At 34.4% G+C, this 22929-nt stretch overlaps 1 protein-coding gene across 2 annotated transcripts; it reads right to left on the bottom strand.

Annotated features, from left to right (window-relative positions):
- Positions 1–223: 223 nt before the first annotated feature.
- On the bottom strand, positions 224–21771 carry LOC108325920 (myosin-6). Of its 2 annotated transcripts, none has more exons than XM_017559061.2 (39): positions 21431–21771; positions 18852–18980; positions 18447–18590; positions 18204–18349; positions 17965–18127; positions 17757–17815; positions 17509–17668; positions 17107–17256; positions 16873–17009; positions 16624–16770; positions 16406–16507; positions 16043–16100; positions 15808–15909; positions 10537–10574; positions 10264–10390; positions 10016–10186; positions 9800–9931; positions 9578–9687; positions 9433–9493; positions 8748–8925; positions 8447–8652; positions 8141–8260; positions 7732–7830; positions 7245–7457; positions 6962–7101; positions 6699–6813; positions 6570–6617; positions 6415–6498; positions 6162–6332; positions 3899–4054; positions 3640–3822; positions 3269–3394; positions 3016–3086; positions 2627–2726; positions 2411–2467; positions 1729–1785; positions 1240–1320; positions 1078–1160; positions 224–790 (listed from the first exon to the last, which is right to left on the bottom strand). In XM_017559061.2, the coding sequence occupies exons 1-39, from the start codon at positions 21431–21433 to the stop codon at positions 676–678; spliced, it is 4542 nt and encodes a 1513-aa protein (XP_017414550.1). In that variant the 5' UTR covers positions 21434–21771; the 3' UTR covers positions 224–675. The 2 variants fall into 2 exon arrangements, with proteins under 2 accessions (XP_017414550.1, XP_017414551.1); XM_017559062.2 differs by having other exon boundaries at positions 6570–6614.
- Between the last annotated feature and the right edge of the window lie 1158 nt (positions 21772–22929).

The raw sequence follows: 22929 nt of genomic DNA, 5'->3' as shown, positions 1-22929 counted from the left end.
CACCTTTCTTAGTTGAGACTCCAAACTCACCATAAACTTCATTTGACCTTTCAAGCATATGGTTTAAATTGGAGTACTCTTCAAACACCTAATTAGCTTGTATTACCTGCAATAAACTTAACAACCCGTTGCAGCTCTAAAATTTCTACATTGATAAGAACATTATTTGGTCATGTTGCAAATAAAACGGCGAAAAAAAAAGTGGAGTTCAGACTCGAGAATGTGAGAAATCTATTGATTATATATCAATGTTCATTTTTGACTCTTTACATTGTAAAAAAAATGAGTGGAAAGTGAGCTTCAACTCCAAAACAAAACTATAGCAGCTCAGCTTCACTTTCTAACAGTTTTCTGACCAGGATTTGTCAGGAGAACAAAAATGGACATACAAGGGAAGCTCTAATCCTAAAAATATCCCTGCCCCCTCTTTAATATGACGACTTTACAATTGAATGCCAACAAAAGAATGAAAAAATAATTTTACATCATGGTCATGGCGATGCAGGGATATATGACAAACAAGCTGTAGGATGGTAAACCAAAAACAAATAAAAAATATAGAAGGAAAAAGAATAAAAATAAAAATAAAAATGGATTTACAACCTTTGACAAGGACAACAACTGATTTTGTTGTTTGCCTTGAGGACTGATAAACACAAACTAAGCTTCCCTTGCCTACTCATTTAAAAATTGGAAGGCGGGATTCTCAAGCAGCTCATCAGCCGGTTTCATGTCTGAGAAATCCTTCTCTTGCAGTGATGTAGAGAGGTCATCTACTGAGAAGGGGATGCTGTAAAAAGAAGCAAGTATCCGTAAACATGTAGTCATTAATCAACTATGAGATACAAAATCATGAACGTGATTTTGTATCACATAAAATTGTACTGAAATTTGACCAAGAATTGATAGATCACATAAATTAAACGGCAACTACACGGTGTTAAATAAAGAAACTATGTATTAACTTTCCTCTATTATGATGGCAGATAATATTTCCCCTCCCATGTTCCAAAACTCAAAAGATATATTAGGCAATCAAAGCACCATTGAAAGCCTTCCTTATACAAGCAATCTCACCTGGAACTGTCATCCAACAAGAAAGAATCACTCTGAGCATTATTAGAGTCCTCAGCCATAAGCACTCTCATGCTTGAAAGGACCTGAAGGGAGAATGGAGCATGTTACAACGCATTTTCCCAGTTATCAGAGAAAATAGGGAAGGGAAAGGGAAAAACTTACATCTGGTGATACGCTTCGAGTATTGTAGTTAGCATCCCAATAAAGTGTACATATTCTGTACAGCTGCTGGACACTCATGATCTGATGCAAGAGTGAAGCGGGGACACAAGAGAAAAGGTATGAGACTAATAGATTCTGAAAAACGTGCTTAGGTAGACAGCAAGTGCAAACGTAAGAGATTAAGCAGTTGTGATCATTCATACACTAGGGCTTATTTTATCAAAAAAAATGTTTTTGATTTCATTTTTTACTATTTTCATTGTACACTTTCCAAGTTTATGTTTAGGTCCTAAAATCAAGGCAATTTCCTCAACTTCTACTTGCAGAAACGTTTTCATGATGATCATTTCAAGAACTCGTCATAAAAAAATTGCTCTTATAACAATTCATTATGTTATCAAAGATAGGACATTTTAAACATTAACAAATTAATGGAAATAAGTTGCGCACCCCATATACACAGAAAGATCTAGATAGATAGAGACTTACTGGGCATAAATCATTAATGATTTCATCATAGGAAATCCTATACTTCTGATGAATAACCTGTACATAAAATAAGACCATAATTAAACCAATAGATGTAATAATGTAATATGTAATTTAAGCCATTGGATTTTGGTCATATCATATAAAAAATTATTAGGAAAAATAGCTTAGTTTGTCACATTATTTTATTCAATTACGGCATTCGGCATTGTAATTAATTATTCTAAATACAATTCTTCAGTCTTAAAATCAAGTTGAAAGTTACAGACCACCCGAACTCTATAAAGAATACATTAGCCACATATAATTGATGAGGAATTAAATACACCACCTCGACACTGAAATCACGTAACGAACTCACATAACACCTACAGTTATGGGCATAGTGATTGGACCAACAGAAGAATTAGGTTAGGATTTATATCAACTTAGAATTTGGAGTTGGGTTAAGTCATAGATGCAATTGTTAGACGATGATTGCTCAAGTTAGCCATAGACTCAATTGATGAGAGACTAAACAACCCATCACAAGATTGCAATTAAGGTGGATTTCCAACATTCACAAAAAGGTAGAAGCTATAACTAACATAGTTCATAGAAATCTAATATTCATTACAAAAATTTTAAAAAACAAAAACAAAGGGAACATAAATAGGGCTGTATTATCAAATAAGACACTTACCAAGAACCCAACGGCTTGTCTAATGTGCTTAAGCTCATCCCAAGATGAACCTGCATACTGCAAACCCAAGCAATTAAGTTAGACTTTGGAGATCAATACACAAGTCCAGATAGCCAAAGATCAAACATAAGTCATCACTGTATTTTATTACAGCCTAAGCAATAAATGTACTGACTAAAAATCTAACACCACAATACCATCAACGTAACAAATTACCTCCTCTTTTGCTTGGCAGCACCACAACTCCAATTCTGCTAAACCAGCTTTCACATATTCCCCATTGGTAAATGTGCAACAATCACGACGCAGAAGAAGACTGGAAATAATTTATTGAAAGGAAAATGTTAGCTTTTAAGATTATAAGGAATCTTGCAATTATGAATTACTGTGTAGGGAAATATTGTAATTAAGCATTTTATGAGCTGCGTAATTATGTAACTGTTATCCTTTGTATTTTGGCTCTGACTATAAACAAGAGCCTGGTGTTTAGTCAAGACACTCGGATACATTCACATCACGTAACCTCTTATTTTTATTCCTCTTCAAAAAACAATGATGCAAAACAATTCTTTTTTGTTATTATAGCATGTACAAAAACCACTTACCTATTAAAGAGTTGAACATTAATATATGAGAATGTTTGAGTGAAGATCTTTTGGATAAGGACTGGGGGTACCTGAAATCCAAAACATTATATCATAAGATGTTACATTAGATCACTAGATTCTGTTGTTTATTTAGGGTTTATTGAGGAACCCTACATCATGCTTTACCAAATTTTAGAAAATAGCATGAATTTGGACAACAGGGAAGTAATTGCTTAACATTAACAAGTTAATATGACATTTTGTTTCTTACAAAGTTTTCTTTCAGAGTACAGAGGAGAGTATTCAGTGATTCTATAATGCTCTGCCAATGACCCATGGGCGAATCTTTACCAAAGGATCGGCCAGAACGTAAGACTCCCTTAGATGTTCTTGGCGCCTGTATTTCAGCAATAAGATTAGCATGAGGATCAGAACCAAAAACACATGTGACGAAAACGTTAATAGAACCTCAGAATTCCTTTAGAAATTTCTAGAGAATATCTCCAGAAGGGAGATAGTATATACTATCCAGATCAAGGACTAGCTATGCTATAGCTCATACAGGATTTAAGACTGTATCCAACTTCATCCATTAAGTAATAATAAAACAATTCAACAATAGCCCACCGCATTTCAACAAACCTGGATACATAAAGAAAGCAATGATGCCAATTCTTTCTTCAAGTTGTCCCTAAGGATACCATATATTTTCTCCACATAGGCTGTGAGCTGTTGCTTGAAAAGCAAAGCAGGATATTTAGCTTCTACCTTGCGTACAACCTCTGGGGTAGGAAGGCTGGCAGAAGAAGGAGATGAGCGAAAACCCTGCAATCAAACAAATTACAGTGACCTTTTCTGAAAGAGGGATCAGAATTAAAGAAATGTATGGTATATTCAATACCATTGTCATTCTCCCAAAGAGAGACGTTGGATTTGGCGGTTTTTTTACAGGAGTTGCATCAGCAGAACCACCAGATTTCAGACTTTGCTGGAGCAAAAACAATAGTGCAGACATATTTGACAGCCAATAGGCCATAAGATCATTGTCATCTTGATTCTGGAAAGAGTATGGAAGAAGAAAGACAAAATGTTATAAATGCTCCCATACTTTTCTTTGCAATACCATAAAAAAACATAATTATAGAATATAACAAGCAAATTAGAATCACATCATTTTATACCACACAGAAGGTAAAAACATAGTTGATTGTTCAACAAATGCTTATGCAAAGCTCTTGAAGAAAAATGGTTTGAGGGATAACTATAACAATTAAACCATGAACTAGCCCAGGGCAAAAGAAAAGAAAACTGCAATTGCATTTTATTATTAACATATCTGAAATAGAAAACATATTCACACTCTTAAATTTGAGCTAGGCCTAGATTAACTCCAAAAGTTAGATCAAGAGGTGAGGAAAGCCCAAGCCTTTATAAGTTCTACTAGTGCTATAGCTATAGTTCATGTGGATCCCAAAACAACCCCCATGCCTAGGTTGAACATCTAGAGCATGGAGATTGTCGGAATTTATTATTATTATTATTATTATTATTGATGTTGTTGTTAAATGTAACTAATAGGCCTTGGGCCATCTCTTTGTATAATCTTTGTATTTGAGACAAATATATATATATATATATATATATATATATATATATGTGTGTGTGTATATATATATATATATGTATGTATATATATATATATATATATATATATATACACACATATATACATATATATACATACATACATATATATGTATGTATATATGTATGTATATGTATGTATATATATATATATATGTATGTATGTATGTATGTATACACACACACATGCTCCTTCATGGAATAGACACACAGATTATTTTTGTCTCTTCACCATATATGTCAACATGGTATCATAACCTTAACTAGATTTGTGCCTTCCTGGAGGACCCATCATTCATTAATGTAATTTTTTATGGCAATTGTGCTTCATTACGATTGCCAGCCTCTTTCTTCAAGATTGTTATGTCACCTACACAAATCTTTATATGGTCTCAAGTAATCTCCCAAGACATGATTTGGTAGATTTAGTGTTGTCCAACAATTTGGTATGACTAGATGCAAGGCTGATCATTCAGTATTTTATTGTCCATAATTGTTGGACATGTTTACTTTGTAGTATGTGTTGATGACATTGTTCTTACCAGTAGTGATTATCATGACAGCCTTCAAATAAAACAACACCTATGTCTTGACAAACTCATATATTTCTTAGGAATTGAGGTAGCACAATCCAACAATGAAATTGTCATTTCTCCAGGGAAGTATGCATTGAATATTTTTTAGAGGGAATTGGACTAATGAATTCCAAGTCCATTGACTCACTCATGGATCCCAATTCCAAACTTCTACCTAGTCCAGGGGAGTTCACACAAGTGACTCTTATATGTGATAACCAAGTTGCCCTGCATATTTCCTAAAATTCAATATTTCATTAGAGGCCTAAACATATTGAGGTAGATTGTCATTTTTCCAAGAAAAGATTGCATCTGGAATTGTTAACTCTAATGATCAATTGACGGCAAGTATCTTCACTAAATTATTGTAAGTTCTAAAATTGATTATATTTGTAACAAGCTTAGTTTATATGATTTGTATGGACCAACTTGAAGACAGTGTTAAATGTAACTAGTGGGTCTTGGGCCATCTCTTTGTATCTTCTTTGTGTGTGTGTGTGTGCGCGCTCCTTTGGTGGAATAGATTTCAACAGTTATTATTGCATTAGAAAAGTTGGGAAGCCAAATAGATTTCATAGGAAAGCTGCTTAGTCATGTAGATTTTGGGACAGCTGAAGGTGGTCCAATATCAAATCTATGATAGGCTTTGGATCCGCCTTGAATTTGAGCTAAACTTAACTCAAGTCCAAAAGCTAGAATAACTAGTGTAATGAAGATTGTAACTCACTGACAACTAGAATACACTGCAATTAACAGATAGGTAATATTGCAATACATAAGACTAACTATTCAATAATTTAGAATGTACAAAATTAGAATAACCAATGTAATTATGGCATGGAATATGGCAAGGATAGGTAAAGGCTCTAATAGTCTAAAATATAATATCAAAATTTTAAGCTCTTAGGTGAATGTTCAATCTAAAAATTTTGAAGAAAAAGTCACCTCAATTGCAGAGCCAATCATCTGGATAAGGCGATCAAATACACTTGTTCGTTCAGCCTCAAATGATTTCCAGTGGAGGAGACATTTATAAATGGTAAATGCAGCAACAGGCTTTCCATGATGGAAACCAATATTTCTCGTAACGCAGTTCACAAGTGCATCAACATTCTCCTACAGTGAAAAAAGTGTTAAAAATTTGAACATACTTACTCGAAGAAAAGATATATTACACGTCAAAATTTTAAGCACACACATGCTGACGCTCAATGAAGGATCTCCTCAATTTCCCATCAGATTCTGTACCAAACTTCTTCACAGGTGTGACACTCTGTGCTTCCTGCAAACAAGAATTTAAATTTCACTGAACACAACAGATGGCTAGTAGTGGAAAGGTAGCAATGTACTTACAGAAATTTTATGATCTTCACCCACATGGTGACCATTTTCCAATTTCTGCTGAAAAAGATAAAATTTCCCAAAACTTTAGACTTACATACAGAGCATGAAGACATACACACATTAGCAAGCACAATTTACCTCAGATATGTGGGTAGAAAGGTGTTCTGACATTGTTTTTGACGAAGAATTTAGCAGAGACTGTTGCCGTAGAACCTGGTTTTCGGATTCCATGTCAGAGAATTTCTCTTCGAGCCTATGAATATCAATCGAAACAAAAGATCTTCATGCTAGTGCAGAATCTTATAATTGCAAGTATAGGCTATGGATGATGGCTGTTCAAAGACTTGAAATAGTAATAGTTCAAATAAAGATACCAAAGAAGCTTTTATCCCAAACAATACCTCTGCATAGCTGTCTTCAACTGGATTATTTTTGATTCAGCATCCAAAGTCTGCTTCAACCTCTCTTCACTAATTTTGTTTGCCTCTTCGTATCTTTTTTCAGTTTCACCAATTTTCTCTTCCAATGAACTCACCAGGGTCTGCAATGAACTCAAGGAAGCTCAAAATTAATAGAAAGAAATGGCCACCTATCTTTCCAAAAATGTGAGAAATTCATAGTAGACCAAAATAGAAAGAATTTATTTCAGTGAAGAGGAGATATTTATGCCTATAATCAGCTCACCTTGAGTTTCTCATTTTCACTAGTTAGCTTCTCCAACAGAGCATGGTCAACAACAGGAACCTCCTGTATGACAGGTGCTCTCTCAGCTTCTCTTTTTGCAGCCTCTCGTTCCTTTTGAAGTAATAACTTGGTTTCTTTAAACTGAAGTTGCATCTCTTGCAAAGCAGATTGTAGTTTTTCATTTTCTTGTGTTTTTGATTCTTCAATGTCAACCTACATTTGTTAATAGAGATTTAACAAGCATAGCAAGGAAAGATACTAAATAGTAGGTGCATGTGTGAACAAAAATAGGCTTCCACCAATTATACAAATTAGGTTCATACCACCATTTAGAGTATCTAAAAGAAGAATTGTTATAAAGTTAACATATTGTACCGCAACATTTATTTTAAATTAATTGGAGTGCTTGTCATAATACAGGAAAATTGCCAGTTGACCACAGTAAAATTGTTTGCAAGTTACAACTGACAAAATAATAATCATTTACCCTCAAGCGTTTTTCTAGCTGCAACCTCAATGTGAGATCTTCAACTTGCTTTTCAAGCTTATTTTTGGCAGCTTGTAGAGCTCCAGTTTCTCTTGCAGCCTGAAATTAATAAAAAATATTTCAATTGCTGAATACAATCTATATATACAAGGCTAGAAAGCTATTTTAGGAAGTATAACAATAGCTCCTAGACAACCACATCCCTATGATTCAGGGATATCCCCATCATACACTGTAATTATAATCTGCTAAATAAGGAAACAATATAACGCAAATCCTGACAGAAATAATACAGCTACTAAAACAGATTCTAACAATCAGTAATATATAACTTACCACATTAAGATTAAAACATTTAATTGATTGATTTAAGTGTTCTTTTATAAGTGAGGAGGAGGGGAAATGTTACCATCTTGAGCTTTCTTAATTCTTGTCGAGCAACTTTTCCTCTCCATGCACATTGTGTTGCAATTGTTGCCTTCTTTAAGTTCGTAAAACGATGGAGTGCTAGGTATTTCCTGCAGTGGCTCTGCAATACACAAAATAATCACAGTTGCAAGCATAAATCACCATGAAACAAAAATATATTAAACAATGAAAAACAAAGCTCATCAACAATGATTTTGTAGAGGATATATCGACTTTGGAATTGGACAATAAGAGTTCTAAAACTATTTAAAACATGCTACACCAATATATTTTCAAAAATTTTTACCTGAATGACAATAGCAGCCCTGGTTTGCTTCCTAAAGCGCAGCTCACTACGAGCAGCCATCCCTCGCATACCAGTCTGAAGGGAAACAGTCGAGCTATACAATTCTTTATACGCCTTCTTGGCAACATGCATGCGGAAAAATCTCTGAATCATCAGACTAGAAGCCTGCCGTCGCAATCCTTCATAAACTTGCCGAGCAAGTTGTCCTGTAGTCACCATCAAAAAACTCATGAAACTTTCCAAATGAGTTTTTCCCTGAAGTCAACTAGTGAGCTAATGTTTCTAAGAAACAAGTAGATACCTCTGCATGCAGCTTGAATCTTTATAGCAGACAAGCGTATTGAGATAAAACTTCGGCTGGCCAAAAAGGTGCGAACTTTTCTCTGAATAATGCTAGCTGACTTTCCTAAGACCTCACTTCTACGAGTATCTAGATCTGCCATTTGACCAGCTCGAAGAAACACTTTGGTTTTACCAATCTGCAGCAAGAAATAGTACAATAAACCACAAAAACTGAATATAATCTTGTAAAGAAAATAAGAAAATTTGTGGTTTTACCTCATTTAACAATTAAAATTCATTGTAGTGAGTACAAATGAACATAAATAGCAATTTAATACACACTTGTCAAAATATAAAGTAGTTATGATTCCTAAACCAAAACTACATTTCCAATAATACTGCCCGAAGAATGGCAGTGAAGGGTGAAAAAGGAAGAAATGAAAGGATATTGCTGGTCCCAGCAAAAACTCCAAAGCTGTAACAAAAACGATGAAAATAACTAATGCATCATTAGTTTCCAATATGTGTAAGAAAATATTAGAGATTGTATTTTGCCAATACTCGGGTCAATGAAGATTACTTAAAACAAAGCATTTTTTTATCCAAGTGATTATAGGTAAACGGATTAAACTCCATTGATTACACTCAAATTGAAGATTAAGCCTCTAAATGAATTAAACGTATGAACACGTGTAAATAGTTACCTGATAGCCCTTAAGTCCAACCTTCTCCAGAATCCTCTTGCAAGCAGTGACCTCATCAGAACTAACAAGTAAAAAATAAACTAGATCAGGTTTTCAAAATATCAAAACTAATGGGACCAATAATGAAGATTAACAACTTAGATACCTCCTGTCTATAGCTTCCGGTGCAAGAAGTCCGAATCGATCTGCAAACTCATCAAATGTTTTCCTAGTCGGATAACCAGCACAACTTATCCTAATTGCCTCCATAACTCCCTACAATAGGATTAATTAAGCAATCATTATATAATTACATAAGGACAGAGTATAACTTCAATTGCAACACCAACTACACGCTCCAAAAACAGGAAAAAGAAGCTTGTCTTACCCCACATCGCAATTGCTGCAAAACATTTTTATTTTCAAATATTGCTGGCTTAAGAAGATTATTGGGTTTAACACAACGAATGTAGTGCGGCTCGGTGGCACTGAGAGTTTCAAGTAGGGCTTGCAATTGTTGCTGCATGAAATATGTCAGATTTCAAAACTACAGAAATTAAGAGACAGACCATGCGTCTTTAAACAAGGGAACAAAATAACAAACCTTAAAACGGGAACCTATTGAAGAAAACTTCGATTGTTTGGACGATTCCTCAGGTGAAGGGGGGAATAACCCAGACACAAAGGGGCATTTTGACGCATAAAGAAGTGCCTGGTGTTCTGCAACAACGTAATCTTTGTTCTTGTCCAGGAACAATTCAGTTTGATAAGTGACCTAGAATTGACACAGACCACATCAAGCATTCTGGTTATTAGATATGCAGAACAAAAAGTACAAATATTCCAACTTACATCACCCGCATAATGGCAAATTGTGAAGTCACTACGTGACAATTTGGGCTTGCTGAACCTTTTGTGGTTTTTGAATGTCTGATACAGCTTTTGGGCAAAAGTTTCATGTGTTGATCTAGGAAACATACTGCAAAATTAATGCATATATAGCTTATCTGAGCATCAACAAAAATTTAAGAATATAGAAGAATAAAATTAATGAATTCAGCAAGCAGTATTGAGATATTAAGACCCACAATAGCAATTCAAAGGCACAGTACAAAGTATGCTTACCAAGCCTCATCAAGAAGAGCAATAATGCCTCCAGGTTTCTGAAATCATATAAAACAAATAATGACAAAATAATAAATCTACAAATGACAATATGACACAAACACAATTTTGTTATCAGCAAGTAAAGAATGTCAAAATCATTTATAACACATTGACAAAGTACTAACATGAATTTGCCTACACAAAACTTGAAAATATATTTTCAACTTTCAAGGTATTCATATTTTCCCATCCCCTTTTGTATCAAAATTGCTACCAAAACCTACTCGCTTAATAGATGTAAACTGACAACTTCAACATTTTTATTTTTAACCATCAAAGAGAAACTGATCCTTTTATGTTGACCATTTGACATCGGGCAAATTATATCAGCAGCTTGAGTTTGAATTGATCACATAAATCACATCAACAGCTATTTTCAAATTATTCCCTCCATTTTGAACAAATATGTGAAGAGAAATTCAAAAAGGTATGGAGGAAACACTGAATTACTTTAACTTTGTAGTCAACACAACCCTTGACCCTCACCCTTCCTAACACTTGATATTTAGAATACTTTCTGGAAAGCATCTTGTTGTAATTAGAGAAGATATCTTTAGAATCTTCCTAATTAGAGAAAATAGATATGTAATCTTCTATTTTACTTTGTTTACCTAGTTTCCCTATCTCCCTTTTTAGGAGAATTAGATTGTTACAAATAGAGGATATGAGAATGTATTTTTTATGATTCAGAATATAATAAAATCAGTCATTTTTTCAACTTGGTATCAGAGCTCCCGATCTTGGGGCTCCGTTCCGCTGCACAGTCGCACCACCGCCGCTGTCCGACCACTTTTGTTGCCGTCGTCGCCAGTTGGGGTAGTTGATAGGGCAGAAAGGTGCGCCCAACACTACGACCACAACGCCGAAAGTCGCTCTGTGAGAGAAGCCACCACCGTCGCCGGCGCGTGTAGCCCACGCGCCCACCTCCGGCAAGACCCACTCGCCGCTGTCGCCACAAACAGAGTCGTCGGAGCCAACTGGGTCTGTTCCTAGGGTCGCTGAGGACCCGTTTGGCCTATATTTGAGTAGATCTGAGTTTTAAGTTCTGCTCCTTTTTCTCGGTGTGACCCACTCGTCGCCGTCGCCGCCGCCGCCTCAGACAGAGTCGCTAAAGCCTCCTGAGTCTGTTCCTAGGGTTGGTGACGACCCGTTTGGCCTATATTTAAGTAGATCTGAGCTTTTAAGTTCTGCTCCTTTTTTCTCGGTATGACCAACAAGTCGTCGTCGTCTCGGAAAAGGTCATCGGAGACTCCTAGTTGCGTTCTACGGGATGTCTAAAGTAAAATCTGTTCCTTTGTGCCTTCATTAAAAAAGGATCTCGAGCACTTGAAAGCAATGGTTGAATCAATGAGTAAGCCCTCTGGATCATGTACTTTGTCCATAAAAGGTAAGATTTGTCTCAATACTATTGGTCATATGTCTCAAGGTATTTGGATCCTTGATTCGGGTGCAACTAATCATGACACCTTTTAGTGTGTGCTTCGACTTATATGGTAAAAGAAATAAAGAACAACTTATTACAGTTGCGAATGGTCAAGGTATACCTATATGGAGCTCTAGGAATATAATTTTGGACTCATCTATTGTATTGAAGGATGTTTTACATGTTCCTCAATTAGCTAATAGTCTTATCTCAGTGCAAAAACTCACAAAGGATTTAAATTGTTCAGTAACATGTTTTCCAACTTATTGTGTTTTTCAGAACCTTGCCACGGGAAAGACGATTTTAACTGCTAAGGAGCAGAGTGGGTTGTATTTTTTAGAGTTTGATGACCAAAGCAACACGAAAATCATGAGTCAACAAGCAACATCTGAGACGTGGGCAAAATCCCAAATATGGTTACATCATCAAAGACTTGGGCATCCTTCATTTAGTCTTATCAAGTCCTTATTTCCCCACTTGTTTACCAAAGAGTCTGTTGAGTCTTTTAATTGTGATATTTGTCAATTTTCAAAACACCATCGTACATCTTATCCTATTAGTCATAAAAAGAGTATTTCTCCATTTGATTTAATTCACTCTGATGTTTGGGGTCTTGTCATAGATTCTATTTCTGGAGCCAAATGGTTCGTTACCTTTATTGACGATTGTACCCGTGTCATGTGGACATACCTTATGAAAAATAATCCGAAGTTTTTCAAATTTTTGTTAATTTTTTCCATCTTGTCCAAAATCAATTTGAAAAAAATATCAAAAGAATTAGGTCTGATGATGGTACTAAATATGTGCATCATGAATTTCTCAATTTTTTGTCTCATAATGGTATTGTTCATGAACTAACCTATGTTAACACCTCTCAACAAAATGGGGTTGCAGAAAGAAAGAATTGTCATCTTCTTGAAGTAACTAGAGCTCTTCTTTTTCAAATGTCTGTTCCAAAAAATCACTAGAGAGAAGTTGTGTTAACTGCCACATATCTCATCAATAGGTTACCCACTCGTATCTTAAATGGCATTAGTCCTATAGAGTCTCTATTGTCTTTTGTTCCTTCTTCTTCTCTACTAACGAGTCTACCTAGTCAAGTCTTTGGATGTGTTGTTTTTGTTCACTCTTATCATCTTAATCGTGGTAAATTAGATCCCAGAGCTCTTAAATGTGTTTTTATTGGGTATCCTTCTAATAAAAAAGGGTACAAATGTTATCATCCTCAAAGTCGTCACGTCTTTATCACCATGGATGTCACGTTTCATGAAACACAATCCTTTTATGTCAGTTCACCACTTCAAGGGGAGAAAGCATTTGAAGTGGATGAACTCTCCTTCTTCTCATTACCATGTTTATCTTTGCAGGATGCCCAAGACCTGAGCAATGAAGCTACCATAGTCCACAGTGAGGAAGAAGAGGAAGAAGAAAATTTTTTTGGCAAAAAATATGAAAGAAGAAAACAACCCACTTCGACTCTTGAGCAAGAAGAAATGTCTAATCCGGAGGTGAGGATCCCTGAAGATATCAATGAGGAGGAGATAAGTATTACTGAGGATTTACCCATTACATTGAGAAAGGAAAGAAGATCATGTGCTAAATATCTTATTTCTCAGTCTATTTGCACTAACAATCTCTCTGATAAGCACAAAAGTTTTATTGTTGCCATTGATGCCACAAAAATTCCAACCTCAATCCAGGAGGCCATGAAACTTGAACATTGAAATCGAGCCATGAAAGAAGAGATGAATGCACTAGAAAGAAATTCAACTTGGGAGATTATTGATAAGCCAAGAGATAAGAAGGTAGTAGGGTGTAGATGGATATTCACAGTGAAACATAAGGCAGATGGGACAATAGAAAGATATAAAGCTAGATTGGTGGCAAAAGGATATACCCAAACATATGGGATTGACTATGAGGAGACATTTGCCCCAGTGGCCAAGATGAATACAGTTTGAGTTATTCTTGCTTTGGCTGCTCATTTTGGATGGGACTTACACCAACTGGATGTGAAGAATGCCTTTCTTCATGGAAATCTAGAAGAGGAAGTATACATGGAGATTCCCCAGGCTTTAAAGTGAAAAATGAAAGAAACAAGGTATGCCTCTTGAAGAAAGCATTGTATGGGCTTAAGCAATCCCTTAGAGCATGTTTGGAAGATTTATAAAAGCAATGGTTTCCTTGGGATTACAGACAAAGCCAAGGAGATCACACTCTATTCATAAAGCACTCTTCTACAGGTAAACTCACTATATTGCTTGTCTATGTGGATGATATGATTATAGCAGGAGATGATGAAACAGAAAAATTGGCATTAAAACATAAATTGGTAGCTCAATTTGAAATGAAAGACCTAGGAAAACTCAAATATTTTCTTGGAATAGAGGTTGCCTACTCCAAAATGGAATTTTCATCTCCCAAAGGAAATATGTACTTGATCTCCTCAAAGAAACAGGAAAGTTGGGATTTAGAACCTCAACAGTCCATATAGAACAGAATCACAGAATTGGAAGTGAAGAAAGTACTCCTGTAGAGAAGGCCCAATATCAGAGATTGGTAGGAAAATTGATTTATCTATCACACACAAGACCAGACATTGCTTATGCAGTTAGTGTTGTGAGCCAATTTATGCATGATCCAAGAGAGAGAGACATGCAAGCATTTGACAAAATTCTCCAATACTTGAAGTCAAGTCTAGGAAAGGGGCTATTATTCAAAAGGGAAGACACATTGACTATGAAGATATATATTGATGTTGACTATGCAGGTTCTATTACTGACAGAAAATCTACTTCTAGGTATTGTGTGTTTCATGGTGATAGTCTGGTAACATGGAGAAGCAAAAAGCAAGATAGAGTATCTCGTTCTAGTGCAGAAGCTGAATTTCAAGCTCTTGCTCAAAGAATGTGTGAAGGACTCGGGATGAAAATCATTTTGGATGATCTTAAAGTCAAAGTGGAGAACCCGATGCAACTACACTGTGACAATAAGTATGCCATGAGCACAGCCCATAATCCAGTACAGCATGACAGAACCAAACACATTGAGATTGACAGACATTTCATCAAAGATAATCTTGACATAGGCTTTGTGATTACAACTCATGTTCCTACAGAACTTCAAATAGCAGATATTTTTACAAAAGGGCTTCCTCCGGGTAGATTTCAATATCTTATAGGCAAGTTGGGAATGATTGATATTCATTTACCAACTTGAGGGGGAGTGTTGTAATTAGAGAAGATATCTTTAGAATCTTCGTAATTAGAGAAAATAGATACATAATCTTCTATTTTATTTTGTTTACCTAGTTTCCCTATTTCCCTTTCTAGGAGAATTAGATTGTTACAAATAGAGGATATGAGAATGTATTTTTCATTATTGAGAATAACAAAATAAACATATAAGGTAAGGTAGCACCCACTTATATAGTATAATTGGGTCATATTTCTACTCAATATGAGATCTCTAACACACCCCTCACAATGAGAACTAAACATCTCAAGCATAAGACTAAATATTTTTGTGGTTGAATAGCATTCCTATAACGAGTGACATGATAAACCCAACAAACCTTGCTAGGAAAAACTTTGATCTCATCTTAAAAAGTGGATTTAAAGTATAACTCAACCTCTCAAAACTGACTTCTAAAGTGAGTTAGCATATACTTATATATCATAATTTGGTCATATCTTTGGTTAATGTGAGATCAACAACATTTTGAAAAGAAAGGAACAACTGAATAAAAGATTGGTACAGTACATAAAGCCAATCAACAAAATGATTGTGGAGTGAGAAGCAAAAACCTTTTCAATGAGATCTAGAATATCTTGATTATCAACAAACTCAATGTAACTCCAATCAATCTCCTCTTTTTTGTATTCTTCTTGCTCCATTTTGAAAACATGCTGCAGATCAAGCATTTTGATCATTGCAAGAGCATGTGTAAAATGTGTAAAAATAACAAGTATCCTCATCAAATATGAAAGATAGAACTGGCAGAGCAACCATCAAGAACATAATCTTTATTTTCAAACAAACCTGATTAAAATGTTGCTGAAGTTTTTCATTGGTCAAATTGATGCAAAATTGCTCAAAACTGCAATGTACAAAGAACAACGAGATATTAATAAAACATACGTGAACCATCACTATCAAAATTTCATCAGAATTGTGTTTAATCAATAATATGCTTAGGATATTTTTAGGTGACAAAGTGGACTAACTCATAATTGAGTACTTCAAAATGGAGTGGAGCAATATGATAAAAGAATGCCCGGCCATTTTTTTAGAAGTCACATGGTAAATAATGGCATGGAGTGGATTAATATACCCTTTCTTTGATGTTCACACAACAAGATCAACCCAACTTAATTACAGAACAAAAGGGGCACCAGTAATCACCTGTTAGTCTTGAAACTCTCAAAACCATAAATATCCAGCACGCCGATTAAGGATGTCGAATCAGGGTCTTGTCCAATAGAATTATTAATTTTATCTACCAGCCTGCAAAAGATGACAGAAATTTACAGAAGTGGGAACTACGAGCAAATTGACCAAATTTGTCGGTAAATCTATCTTAGGGCCCAAACATCATCTTCAAGCAATCCACTCCAACATACCAATCAAACAACCTCGTGTACACAATCTTAGCCAAAGCATCACGGCTGAGTGCAGCAGATTCTGGATCTAGCCATTTTGTTATAGTTTCATCACGAGTAACAATTACACGCTTGCAAAGAGAATCTTCAAGTGCCTTTGCATCACACCTGAAAAATATAACGACAAGAATGTCACATGGAAAGGATACAAAATGAAAGCCTACTAAGAGATTATATTTTAACAAATGCAAGCTTGCAAAGTTGGCTCACATGAAAAGTTCGGCAGCAGTATGTAGATGGAACCAAGATTTTTCATCTTTGGGCACACTTGAGTCCATTTCTGTTCCTTTTGCAAATTCAATGTTGCCAAGATGCAAAATTGCAGCAACCACTCGAAATATTGCATCCTGCACAGTGATGGTGTGGAAAACAAAAAAATCAACCATTGGAACACATATATTTTAAGAATATATTCACAAACTTACAGAAACTCCAATAAAATACCTGCTCCTCAGAACTTATTCCAACAACGTCCATTGCCCTCCTAGTATCACGATATTCTTTTGACTCATCAACCCCTTCCAACTCAAAGCAATTTGTTTGATTCAGATAATGAAATTCTCTAGGATTTCCTAATTTGAACTTCTGAATATCCTGCCAAAAGTAAATAGGGAAGATCAAGAAAATATAACCCAAAGAAGCAAAGCACAGACTTAATATTAACAGGTAACACCAACATCATTTTATAATTAAACCAAAAAGGACATATCGTACAAGTTGAAAAAATATACAAGAGATGACAAAAGGAAGGTTGCTCATTCATAATTAAGGTCTATGTATAATAAATTGATTTTCAAATCTTTCTGTCAATCTAATCTTGATTCTACACAGCAGGCATCTAATTACCTCTGGAGGTGCAGCACAGAGCATATAGAAACAGTGATAGTTCCTCTCTGGATCTGACACCTGGCAAACACGTGATCTTTCCAGCAGATAAGTTCTGATAGCAGCCCCAGATATTCTTCCACTCTTATCAAATTGAATCTCCACAAACTTACCAAAACGACTGAGGTGACAAAATAGCACAAATAAGACAGGAGCAAATTTTTGCAAAACTAATGGAAGGAAGAAAACAACTTACTATAACTTCTCACCTTGAATTATTGTTTCTAACAGTCTTTGCATTGCCAAAGGCTTCTAGAACAGGATTGGACTGTCAATGGGGAAGGGGGTAAAAAGGCCAACTAATAAGATAAGCTTTTAAAAAATTTAAACACAGGCAAAGGTAAGAAACAACATAAAAAACATACAGTAGCCAACCAGCAAGCCAGAAAACAAATCTACAAAGGATTAATCCCTTACCTCCAGAACTTTCTGCTCAACTGTTCTACCTTCGGCAGCATTATTGGTCCTCCCTCCCATGTAAGCAAGATAGCGCATGAGTAACTTGGTGCTTTCTGTTTTCCCAGCCCCACTTTCACCACTAACCAATATTGACTGACTGATTCCCTCATTAATCATAAGTCTAAATCCATAACAATTTATACGGTCAGACTTGCAATTTAATAAATTACCTGTTTGCACAAAAAGATCGAAATTACCTATAAGCTGCATCTGCAACAGCAAAAGGATGTGGACTTAGCTCACCAAAACCTGCTCCCTTATATTGTGCCATCATATGGCTATCATATAAATGAGGAAGCCTTATGAAAGGATTCACAGCAATCAATATATTCCCGGTGTAAGTCTGGAAGCAAAATTTGGAATGAGCTAATGTCAAGTAGACATAAAAACATTAAGATACAAAGGAGACTATTTGGAGGCTTGGCATCTGAAATACGAACATAAATTTCATTGATATCATATCTTGATCTCAGATTATCCAGGACACCAGGTTCATGTAGATAAGCAAGTTTTGTCATATCATCCACTCCACATGGTGGGGCTTCAGTATCTTTGTGGTAAACACTAGAAGGTTTAACAACAACCTGCAAATTTCAAGACAGATGCATGATTCATAATGTTAAAATATCATCCGACTCTTCCAAGTTTTGACTTCTGACTTCAAAAATGTATGCCTATTATACACCAAAGGACCTACAGGATACAGCAACCACTAAGTTATCTTCTTTTGTTCTGCTTCTCTTAAATATTACCACTAGTCATTTATGTTTAAAGCACTCAAAGCAATAGATAAATTTACATGACAAGAATAGGATTGAATTTAATAAATATTAAAGCATTCTCACCGTCTTCCCTGAAGTGCAAAGGACTTTGATTTCTCCTCCCTTAACCTCCAAGACCTCACCATCTATCCAGGCTTCTTGAGAATCTTCCACCCAAACATGGGAACCTACCACAGGATTGGCAGTGGCAGCCTACAAAGTAGAGAGTGTCAACTTAAATATACAGGCTTGGCAGGTGGCAACCCACAGAACCCATTCCCTCTCTAACAAAAAGTATGAATAATCAATCAACAAAAGAGAAAATCAAACAAAGGAAAAAGGTAAAATAAACTTCTAAGTCTCACAAATGAAATTAAAATGTCTGTAAATATAGTTGGTTGAACGGAAAAAATGTATTTTAGTGCTAAGAGTAAGTCTACCTACACACATAAGCACACTATAAAGCAATAAATTATGATTGCTTATTTTTGGCAGGTAAAAGTAACATTACTTTAAATAACCTAACCGGATTGGTTCAGGTAGCAAAGCAGTAACTCCCACAATTTACACCTAATTGAAAGTATCATCAGACACCCCATAATCAGGAAATGATTCATTGCAATGGAAATTTAAAAAAACGGCTGAAGTTCTAGTTTTTCTATCTTAACTTCCACAGCTCAAGTACTCCTAAAATCAACATCTACTGGGTGCATACTCATACCGAGTATGCATGGCTATCGAAATGGTTCATTGCTATCAAAATTTGAAAAGACAACTGGAATTATAGTTCTTCTGCCTTATCTTCCGAACCTCAAATACTCCTCAAATCAGAAGTATTGAGTACATACCAATACCAGGTATGCATTGGGCACTCATGGGAACCTAAAGTCAAGTGCCCAGAGTTTAGACAACTTGATTCCTTGAAAGATGGATAGATGGAACTACATAACAAAGGAATGGTGGGTTATGTGTGGTGCCGCAATTCCCAATCTTCTATACATTGCATTGAAACTCCATTCACATTCTTCCTCATCTTCTTGTCAAAGAATTTAATCTCCTTGTATGCTATATGATATGCTTATTTGCGTTCCTTTAGCATTGTTTATATAAACTTCTATTTTTCTTTATTTTTTAGACTTTTTATTTACATTAATGTATCTGTATCCTAGATTTTTATAAAATTATATTTGTCTTTATATGAATATATTTCATTCATATTTATGTATCAGTAGATTTTTATATTCCTTGTATCCCATAGCCCTGTGTTTTTACCCGATGACATATCCATGTCAATGCAACAAAGGTCTAAACTCATCTGGATGTTATACATTTCCTATTGAAAAATGGTATTTGTAGAAAACTATAATTATAAATCTTTTTCATGTAAAGTAATCAATTCAATGAAAGATAAACTCAATGTCAATTTAATGTCATAGCTTTCAGCTATGGAATGAAAAGCTGGTTACAAAAAAAATTAGAAGACAATATATTAGAGCATCTAGTACCTAAGTCCACTTTGGTAACCATAATGTCAGAGAAGAAATGAGTAAAAACAGAATCCACATCAGTTAGCAATTCATGGACTAGTTCAGCTTCACAGAAAATAATGGAGGCAACATCGAATATGAAAAAATTTATAGAAAAATTGTCTATTAGATGACTACCGAAAACATCAAATTGGTATTGAATGCCATTAGTTATTTCTTTTAAAGACAATTTCATGCCACTTTAAGGATCAATTGATGTATTTATGAATGAGGGGAACTTCACTCTACATTATATTAAATTGAACAAGACAACACCACAGAAAAACACTCAACATATAACCAATGAAAATAGGTAAAGACTACTGTCACCAATAAAAATTATTATTCTGAAAAAGATAGATCACTTAGATAACACTGACCATGAAGATATAACTAAGCAATTAAGTGCCACATATAGTGACAAGCATAGGAAAGAAGGATTACGTCTGTCCTCCTAAACCATACAAAAATCACATATACCCCCATTAAGTTAATTGGAGTTAATCACTAGCATTTCCCAAGAACGAGACCCAAATTGCCTGACCATTTTGATTGAACTTTTTTTTGGGGTTGAGGGGGCGAGCTCACATATTGATCCATTATAATTCAAAATCAAATTCAAATGCCAAAAAAAATGCTCTTTGCGTTGAAAATTCCTCTAAAAAATCAGTGGTGCAACAACACCACCGCAAAAAATTTATGAAATTGAAATTAGCGGTCCTAGCTAAATCACATGCATCCTTAAAGATTATATCCAAAAAAAAATAAAATAAATAAAAAAACATCAAAAGCAAATTGACAGCAATAAGCTTCTGAAACGATGTGGCGCAAATTTGAACTCCCTGTTGCTTCTAACAACTTAGTCAAATAGCAAAAAACACCATCCACTATAATAGGACCCCTACAATGTCGCTCGGAAATCAAAAAAGAAAAGATGTGCATTGTAGAAACAGAGATATAAAAAAATCCCAATTCTGCTTCCATGTTATAACAGATCAGCTCACAAAACAATAAAAAAAATATATCTAAAAAAACGTAAATTTTCTTCACAAACAGAAATTTCAATAACGGAACACAACATGACTTCGAATTGACTCGAAGGTGACCAAAAAAATCAGAAGAGCGAGAAATTGATACCATTTGCTGTTGATTGATCGGATCGAAAATCTCGCGGAAGTTCTGGATCTAGCTCGCTGCGCTACAGCTCCAGTGAAAAGCTCGAAAGATCTTCGAATTCGAGAATGATGAAAACTAAGGTACGAATTGATATGCTGTATCTACCGAGTGAAAACACTATGATGATGTATTATTACTATAAGTATATATAATATATACTGATGAAATTGAATTGAATGGAATGGAATTGAATTTGAAAGCTTAAACCCCTCTACAACACCAAAACTTTTGAAGAAGAGGTTAAGTCCTTCCTGTTCTTCGTCTCTTCTTTTCTTCTTCTTTTCTTCTTTCTCTTTCTTCTGCTATAAGTTTATTTCCTGTTATTATTATTATTATTATTATTATTATTACTATTATGAATTAAGGTAAATTATCCCATTATTAACTTATTTAACTTACGTAAAAATAAATGTCAAATATATTGTACAAGGGGTCTATTTTTATTACACAGTGGAATCCCTGTTGTACCCCCCTTGGATTGCAGAAAACTCTTGGTATGCCATGGGTGTTTGGTTTTTGTGACACTGGATTTAAGACACGATTATGAATGAGATTCTTTTTTTAGAAGTCTTTGTCGGCTAAATTAAATAGACAGCCTTCGTTATCATTACCTATTATTTATTTTTATTTTTTTTATATTTTTTGTTATTTTTTATTTGATTTTTTTGTTATATATATACTTGTTAAGTTGTAATAAAAGAATATAATTTTCTCAACGAGATTATAAATATTTTTGTATTCTTTCACTTTTGTTTATGAAGAAAAATAAAATATTTAAAAATGTGGTTTAGAAGTCAATTATGTTTATTAAAACAAAAAATTATATGTTAAATAGAAGTAAAGTGTAATTCAATCAGTAGTTATGAGTTGGATTCTTGTTTTATGTATAACATATGTTTTTTTTTTATTATTTGTTTTAAGTGTAAGTGTGATGTGTATTAATATTTATAATAATTGTTGTGTAAGTGTTTGCTAAAAGTTAATTAAAGTTGAGAGAGTGAAATTAACATGTTAATTAGAATAATTTAAAAAAAAATTATTCAAATAGAATAGTATTATTTTGTTTGAAAGAAAAGTAGAACACAATAGCAATTAATTATATATCTTATATATTTTAGGAAAGGTGCATCTAGATTATATTTTATATATATATATATATATATATATATATATATAGAAGAAGAAAAAATGGTAACTTTTGATAATAGTTATATATATATATATATATATATATATATATATGTGTGTGTGTGTGTTTGTATTTATATAAATAATATTTGATGGGGTAATTTTATTTTGTTGATTTATGATATATTTAAATATATTTTTGTTTTATTTAAAAACGTGGAATTACGCTTTTAAAATAGATTAGATTAGTATTATTATATTATATGTAATATAATTTCTCACTTATATATGTAGTTAATATATAAATGAATAATTGTATTAAGTGTTGTAGT

The sequence above is a fragment of the Vigna angularis genome, chromosome 3 (assembly GCF_016808095.1).
Source record: "Vigna angularis cultivar LongXiaoDou No.4 chromosome 3, ASM1680809v1, whole genome shotgun sequence".
NCBI lineage: Eukaryota > Viridiplantae > Streptophyta > Magnoliopsida > Fabales > Fabaceae > Vigna > Vigna angularis.
This window is presented reverse-complemented; position numbering and strand designations above follow the sequence as displayed.

Coding starts and splice junctions, on each gene's coding strand:
- LOC108325920 (XM_017559061.2), bottom strand. Junction 8,926..9,432: donor TTGGACTTAAGGGCTATCAG/GTAACTATTTAC, acceptor TTCTTGCTGCAG/ATTGGTAAAACCAAAGTGTT. Junction 3,395..3,639: donor TGCTTTCTTTATGTATCCAG/GTTTGTTGAAAT, acceptor GCTGAAATACAG/GCGCCAAGAACATCTAAGGG.